Here is an 8,162-nt window from a genome sequence, read left to right as displayed (position 1 = left end):
CCAAATGGAATGTGTTGTTTCTGTGCATAGCCATCACCCCAGCCTCTCCCAGGCTTCACTGGCAGCCTGGTGTAGTCCAGAACTGCAAGATGCCTTGCAGCCAGTCATCCTGGGGAGCAGGTTCTGAAACCACAGCCCCACACCCTCTCCTGTCCTTCCCTCCCTCAGGCTGCCCCAACCTAAACAAGACAACCTGGGCAGGGGGGCCACACACTGATGGAAAAATACACACTTGGCTGGAAAAGAAGCTTTATTTGTATGTGTTGAATTCCCGCAGCAGCCAGAGGATAAATAGCTCGTTCCAGCCTCAGCTCGAGTCTGCCCACAAGGTGGGTGGTAAAATCTGTTCTTATTTAAATTGCTTTTGGAGAGAGGTGGAGAGGGAAATTGGGGGCAGCAGAAGAGGGGAACTTGGAATCTGCAATGTTTACATGATCAGTCATGGATGTCATCTCTCTTTAATTAGGCGTTTGGAGTTGAGAAACTTTGCTCAGCTTGCTTATCCCAGGAACACAGCAGATTGGCAAGTAGGCAGGGGGCAGAGCATCTCCTTAAGGCCCACCTATGGGTAGATTGCTGTCTTCATCCCTCTGCTAAGCACTCAATAAATGTCAGCACCATGCCAGGCCCTGTACTGGGTGCTTTACATGCATCATTGCATTCAAATTTTCTAAGTACCATCATTATTCTCATTTTACAGAGGCAATCCTCTCTGGTCCCTCTCCCCAAATAAAGATTGCGTACAGCACTAAGGTCACACAATGGGTAAGTAATACTGCCAGGGCAGGAACCAGGTCTTCTTGACCAAAGACCATGTTTTAACCCTTCTAATCCTTCCCTGGGCAGGAAGTGGGAACTTGGGCTTTTCTACTCTTTAAGCATGTCACTTCTGTTCTCTAGTCCAAGTCCTCTGTATTTGTTAAGCCAGAGATGGATGGATGACTTTTAATAACTTATGGCTGTGATATTTCTTGTGGTTAGAGCAGTAGTTCCTAACCTGAGGATCACGACCCCCAGGAACTGTATTAAAGGGCTATGGCTTTAGGAAGGTTGAGAACCACTGGATTAGAGGAAAGAGTCCCTGTAGCCACTTATATCCCTGGCACTTTGAGTCACATAACATACACATAAACAGATAAATGCATTTTCAGATAGGTACAAGTGCTACAAAGAAAATTAATAATTTTATAGGCTTCCCCAGATGGGATTCTGAAACAGCTACATTTGAGCTGAGACCATCATGGGGAAATGTAGGAGCAGAGGAACTAGCAAGTGTAAAAGTCCTGAAGTAGGAATGAGGTAGGTGTCTAAGAGATTGAAAGTAAGTCAGGGTGGCTGGAGTATGGTGTATGAGGGGTAGAGGGTATGCAATGAAGATGGATAGACATAGCAAGAAGGAACCAGATGATGCAGGGTCTTACAGGCCAGGGGAGGAGACTGGATTTTCCTTCTAACTGCAAAAGGAAGCCACCTGGTGGGTTTTAAAGAGTGAAGCCAAATCTGAGTTACATTGTCTAAAGCAGCGGGTCGCAACCCACAGAACCATATTAAAGGGTTGCAGCATTAGGAAGGTTGAGAACCACATGTCTAAAGGTTATTTCTTGCTGCTGTGAGGAACATGGGGCCATTGAGGGTCAAGGTCTGAAACAAGATAGGAGGCTGTAGCTATAGTGCTGAGATGATGGCAGATTGAACTAGAGCAGTGTTTTACAACCCTTTTTTTTTTAATCTCATGGCACACTTGAGCCTGTAGTTAAACTTCTGTTGGACACTTAATGTGATCCCTAAAAAGAATTAAAAAAAGAATATACTTACTGTGCTTTGAACTTCTTTCAAAAATAATTTAATTAATGATTTGAAAAAAATTTGCAGCATCTTCTCACAGTACACCAGTGTGCCGAGGCACATGGGTTGAAAATCACCGAACTGGTTTTAGAGCTGGAGGCAGGGAGAAGTAGCTGACAGAGCTGACCACACTTGGTAAGAGGTTAGATGTGTAGAAGTTTTTTTGTCCTGTAGGAGGTACTCTTTGTCTAAAACTACCCCCTTCTAAATCCATCTTTCCTTTCATATCTGGGTTTAACCCAGACCAATCAGCACATGGCATTTCCTTGGCCATAGTGATTGTTTTCAGGGTAGTCTCATCACAGGAACTTTTGTTCCATGGGAAATAGAGCCCTCTGTCCTGCTAGGTGTGAATAAGAAAGCATGAAGCCATGCTTGCTGCTGGTAGTCAACCTAGGAGGAAAAGAAACTTAGAAACAGCCTAAGAGAAAGCTGTGAATGGCAGATGGAAAGAGACCAAGACCTTTGATGACACTGTTGAGCCTCTAAATCCACCAATCCTGATGTTCACCCTATCCCTGGACTTTTTGTAAGCAAATGCACTTCCTTTATTATTGCCAGTCTGAGCTGGATTTCACTCACAACTAAAAAACAACCTAATTGATACACAAAATCAGTAGTTCTCAATCTTCCTAATACCAAAATGTATTTTCATTGTTAAAAAGCAGCCACAGGTGGCACCTGTGGCTCAGTGGGTAGGGTGCTGGCCCCATATACCGAAGGTAGCGGGTTTGAACTTGGCCCCGGCCAAACTGCAACAAAAAATAGCCAGGTATTGTGGTGGGTGCCTGTAGTCCCAGCTACTAGGAAGGCTGAGGCGTAAGAGTCACCTAAGCCCAGGAGTTGGAGGTTGCTGTGAGTTGTGATGCTACAGCACTCTACTGAGGGTGATAAAGCGAGACTCTGTCTCTAAGAAAAAAAAGGGGGCCATGACCCACAGGTTGAGAACTGCTGTACTAAATGGTATTTAGGAACCCCAAACCTGACCTAAGTATGCTTGACTATAGATGATAAGTCTGGAATAAAAATTCCTGGAATTTAAAAAGAGAACACTAATTTTGATAAGTAGATTCAAGAATTCCATAGAAGTTAGAAATTCGTATTTTCAGCTTATGTTTTCATCTGTCATTAATGGATTATATATATTCATACTCCTTATCTTCTTTGCATAAGTCCAGATACTAGATTTGCTATATGGCAGGCTGCTGCAGCATAAAGGGTACAAGGTAATTCATAGATGGATAAATGGAAACTGCCTACTCAGATGCATTTTATGGGCACGTGCCTGGCCTATAAAATCATCATTGCTATGCTGGGATATGAAGAGTGATATTACACTCAGATTTCTCTACCGGAGCAAATATAATACCTACATTCCTCAAAGTCTTTCATGTGGCCCAGGTAACCTCTTCCAATATCAGTTTTTGCTCAAATCTATTATGTCTGTCACTTAAACAGAATTATAAGGACTAATCAAGTATATTATAAAATTATAAAATGAGTAGTTATTCCAGTTTGGCTCTAATTGTTCAGAGTAGTACCTGCCATAAAATGAAGCTAGGGAGAGGAAGGGATTATAACCGTCCCTACTTAAATTTGTTTGCTGGGGCGGCACCTGTGGCTCAAGTGGTAGGGCGCCGGCCCCATATGTTGGAGGTGGCGGGTTCAAACCCAGCCCCGGCCAAAAACTGCAAAAAAAAAAAAAAAAATTAAAAAAAAAATTTGTTTGCTGATTTGGTTAATCCCATGTCTGACTTCTCACCATTACATTCTCAAACACTAGTACAAACTTGGCCTGCAGCAGGTGTTCAATAAATATTTGAACAAATCAAAGTTATACCACAGTAATTCTGACCAGCTATGTAAACCACAAGAAAGTATAAGCTGCAAAACAAAAAAAAACAAACAAAAAATTAACAAAAGGGCATATTACCTTCTACCCACATTATTTTAAGACCTTTACAAAGCTAGAATCCCTGAAAGCCTGGGGGTAACTGAATTGTTCCTAATAGCTATTTTACATCTCTGTCAAACATTCAGTGTCACTAGTGATGGTTAAGTTAAAAGATAAAGGACAATTCCAAATATTTCAACATTCTGATTATATAGCTCTCTAGCCAGTTCACTCCCAGAACCACATTCAGGATAAACATACTCAACATTAAATGATTATTTATTTTTCAGGTTTAAAAGGTTTCAAAATACATATGTACAAGATAAATAAAACAAACTACACTGAGAATCACTGTAGAGCAGAATACGTAAATATACAGGGTCTTTTATAGGACACAAAAATTATGTCATCAAATACAAAGAAAAACATTCAAGGAAGGCAAGAAAATTAGACCACCTTGGCAAAGGATGTATTAACAAGATGGACCAGGACAAATCCTTAAACATCAGGACAAAATTTCTTTTCTATGCCTCCTAGCTGCCTGGCTTTCCTTTTCTGTGTTGAGTTGTGTACTTCAGAATCAGCATCAGCCTTTGGTAGATTATCAAGCATCTCTTCTTTATCGGCCTAAAATAAGGTGGAGGAAATAGAGAGAAACACAATGAAGTTCACACAAATGCCAAGATGAAGAAAAATGAAGCCCTATGATATTTCCAGGTACTTATCTGTTGCAAGATTTATATGTACACATATTATATCGTGCATATAATAGTCCCTCTAAAAACATCTTTTTTTTTGGAGACAGAGCCTTAAGCTGTCGTCTTGGGTAGAGTGCCATGGCCTCACAGCTCACAGCAACCTCCAACTCCCGGGCTCAAGCGAGTCTCCTGCCTCAGCCTCCCAAGTAGCTGGGACCACAGGCACCCGCCACAACGCCTGGTTATTTTTTGGTTGCAGCCATCATTGTTGCTTGGCAGGCCCGGGCTGGATTCGAACCCACCACCTTAGGTGTATGTGGCTGGCGCCTTAGCCACTTGAGCCACAGGCACCGAGCCTAAAAACATCTTCTGTGTTTTAATTTTTCTTTTTCCTGAGACAGTTTCACTTTGTGGCCCTTAGTAGAATGCTATGATGACTTGGGCTCAAGCGATTATTTTGCCTCAGCCTCCTGAGTAGCTGGGACTACAGGCACCTGCTACAACACCTGGCTAATTTTTTTTAGAGATGGGTGTCTCACTCTTGTTCAGGTTGGTCTCTAATTCCTGAGCTCAGGCAATCTACCTGCCTTGGCCTCCCAGAGTGGTAGGATTATAGGTGTGAGCTACTGTGCCTTTCTTTTTATAAGTAACACAATTGCTACTTTATCAGAACCTGAATGTTAGGCTGGGTACGATGGCCCATGCTTGTAATCCCAGCACCTGGGAGGCCAAGACAGGTGGATTGCCTGAGCTCACATGTTGAGACCAGCCTGAGTAAGAGCAAGACCCTGTCTCTAAAAAATAGAGGTTGTTGTGGGTGCTGGTAGTCCCAGCTATTTGGGAGGCTGAAGCAAGAGACTCACTTAACCCCAAGAGTTTGAGGTTGCTGTGAGCTATGACGCCATAGCACTCTACCAAGGGTGACAAAGTGAGACTCTGTCTCAAAAAAAAAAAAAAAAAAAAGAACCTGAATGTTGTAATTCAGCAAGAACCAGGATGCGTTAATCCCCAAGTTCCTGCAATTTGTATTTTGTTAAATGAGGAAATTCTATCAACTTAAACTGGGCAAGTTTTTCCTTCTCTTCTTTTTCCATGAATGGTCCCATGAGACATAAGTTTCCCTCTCCCTATTTCTGTAACTAGCCCATGCAAACATAGTTCCTTTACAGTGTTAAAAAGACAACTTGGAGAAAAAGAGTCTGAGTCACCTTCTCTATCCCTGCTACCCCCAAGTATGATGCTGTCTGCCCTCTAGTGTTGCCAACGAATGGCAATATTAGGAAAAATCTATGTTGATTGAACTACTAGGCTATTTTGCTGAATACTTATTTTATTTATTTTATTTTTTATTGAGACAGAGTCTCACTTTGTTGCCCTTGGTAAACTGAGCAGAAAACCTCAAACCCTTGGGGCTCAAGCGATTTTCTTGCCTCAGCCTCCCTAGTAGCTGGGACTATGGGTGTCTGCCACAATGCCTGGCTTTTGTTTTTTTTTAGTTTGTTTAACCATAAAAAACCTCACCAGCCCCAGAGCATGTGGCCGGTTCCCTGACCACTGAGCTATAGGCATCCAGCTTGAATAATTATTTTAGAAGGTTATAATATGAGAAAAGATAAATTAGTCATTCGAGAGCAAAGTATAAATGTGGCAACCTAATAAACATTATTTACACAGATATAAATACATATGTTAATGAACTGACAATAAATAGCAAACATCATACCCTGTGTTTCTGTCTTGCATGCTTCTCTGTCCACTGCCTGGCATTCTGGAGGAAGACTGGCTTATTATATTTAAATTCTGAAGACTAAGATGAAACAAAAAAGAGTTAATGTGGAAAAAGTGATTTACATGGAACACTGAAGATATAGAGAAAGCAGAATATGTGTTGCAGAGGAAATGAGGATACTTAACTATATCAGCCATGAGTGGGTCATCAGGGTTGGGTTCTGACATAAGCAGCTGAATAGAGGTCAACACAGTTGCAATGTTAAGGGATGGTCTCCAGGCACCCTTTATATAGACAGATAAATAGTTGTTCATATATTATAATGTGATACTCTAATTCAAGTTTTATAAATGAAAGAAACAGAATGGCAGAATCAATCCTTTATTCACACTTACTTTTGGTGGCAATTTGAGAACATCTAGACAAATCCTTCCAGCAGAATCAATGTTTGGATGATAAATTGGAGTGAGAAATCGGATCTGAGGAGGTTCAAATGGATACCTATGAATACACAGGACAGAGAATTTTCATTATAACGTTGTATTATTGCTTTTTTTTTGGAGACAAAGTCTCATGATGTTGCCCTCTGTAGAGTGCGTCACAGCTCACAGCAACCTCAAACTCCTGGGCTCAAGAGATTTGCTGGTCTCAGCTTCCCAAATAGCTGGGACTACAGGCGCCTGACACAACACCTGGCTATTTTTAGTGATGGGGGTCTCGCTCTTACTCCTGAGCTCAAGCAATCTGCCATCTCAGCCTCCCAGAGTGCTAGTATTACAGGTGTGAACCACTGTTTCCGGCCACATATTATTGCTTCTTAATACATTTTTAAAAGTTTTCTGGTCGCTAATATATAAAAAAATATGTTGGTATTATACAAATATCAAGAAGACTGCCTTTGGGAAGCAAATATTCTTTCTTCCTGTATTTTTATTATGAAAATTATAAACAATCAGAAAAGCTTAAATAGTAGTATTAAAAACACCCATGCACCCACCAATTGGAGTCAAATCACTTCCCCTTCTGAATGCTTCAGCATTTATCCCCTAAGAATAAGGACATTCTCCTAATACAACGGTAATACTAATATACTTAAAAATTTTTTAAAAATAATTCCCCTAGGCGGCACCTGTGGCTCAGTGAATAGGGCACCAACCCCATATGCCAAATGTGGCAGGTTTGAACCCAGTCCCGGCCGAACTGCAACAAAAAAATAGCTGGGCCTTGTGGCGGGTGCCTATAGTCTCAGCTACTCAGGAGGCTGAGGCAAGAGAATCACCTAAGCCCCAGAGCTAGAGGTTGCTATGAGCTGTGACACCAGGTCCTTTAACTACTACATGTAATGCTCTATCTTTGCATTTCTCTGTCTTCTGTAATAATAACTGGATTTTACCCTATACCTTGAGAATCTAAATTATACTAACCTCTCAGGAATGATAACTTCCAGGTTGAAAACACCTTTTTCATAAGGTGTATTGGCCCCACCTAATATCTCTTAAGGAAGAGAAAAAGAAAGGAAAAAGTTAAGAGAATCAGATGACTTGAATTAACACATCACACTTAACACACCATACTCTATGGTTCTAAAAGAGAAACTAAGTCTAGGATAATAATTCTCTCTCAGGGCTTTAACAAATACTCATGAAATGTACCATGATGCTGATGCACTCCAAAAGGCGACGGTGTCAAACAAAGGACACACAGAAAATCTAAAACAGAAGTTGCAAAATGTTGGCCACAAGACCAAATACAACATACCGAGTTGTTTTGTTTGGACTGCGGGACTATCTATACTATTACTGTCATTTTGCATGTTTCCGATCTACCTCGAAGATATTTGAGATATCATTTTTGTTGGGGTTTTTTTGTTTTGTTTTGAGACAATCTCAAGCTGTTGCCCTGGGTAGAATGCTGTAGCATCTATCATTGCAAAAATAATTTTATGTTTGGGGTCACCACAACATGAGGAATTGTATTAATTTTTTTTTTTTTTTTT

The 8,162-nt window shown here is 41.0% G+C and overlaps 1 protein-coding gene across 1 annotated transcript in view; it reads right to left on the bottom strand.

The window, feature by feature from the left end:
* Positions 1 to 4,140: 4,140 nt before the first annotated feature.
* Positions 4,141 to 8,162, bottom strand: part of UBE2T (ubiquitin conjugating enzyme E2 T) — a 4,707-nt gene continuing 685 nt past the window's right edge. Inside the window, exons 2-6 of the mRNA XM_003792267.2 lie at positions 7,591 to 7,660; positions 6,562 to 6,667; positions 6,352 to 6,450; positions 6,161 to 6,244; positions 4,141 to 4,366 (exon numbers count right to left, since the gene is read on the bottom strand). Coding sequence (XP_003792315.1) covers positions 4,238 to 4,366; positions 6,161 to 6,244; positions 6,352 to 6,450; positions 6,562 to 6,667; positions 7,591 to 7,660 — 488 coding nt within the window. The 3' untranslated portion in view covers positions 4,141 to 4,237. The remainder of the gene's footprint in view (positions 4,367 to 6,160; positions 6,245 to 6,351; positions 6,451 to 6,561; positions 6,668 to 7,590; positions 7,661 to 8,162) is intronic.

This window comes from Otolemur garnettii, unplaced genomic scaffold (assembly GCF_000181295.1).
Source record: "Otolemur garnettii isolate 467f Iridium unplaced genomic scaffold, OtoGar3 scaffold00055, whole genome shotgun sequence".
Taxonomy (NCBI): domain Eukaryota; kingdom Metazoa; phylum Chordata; class Mammalia; order Primates; family Galagidae; genus Otolemur; species Otolemur garnettii.
The sequence above is the reverse complement of the archived record's forward strand: the minus strand, read 5'-3'. Positions and strand labels throughout refer to the sequence as shown.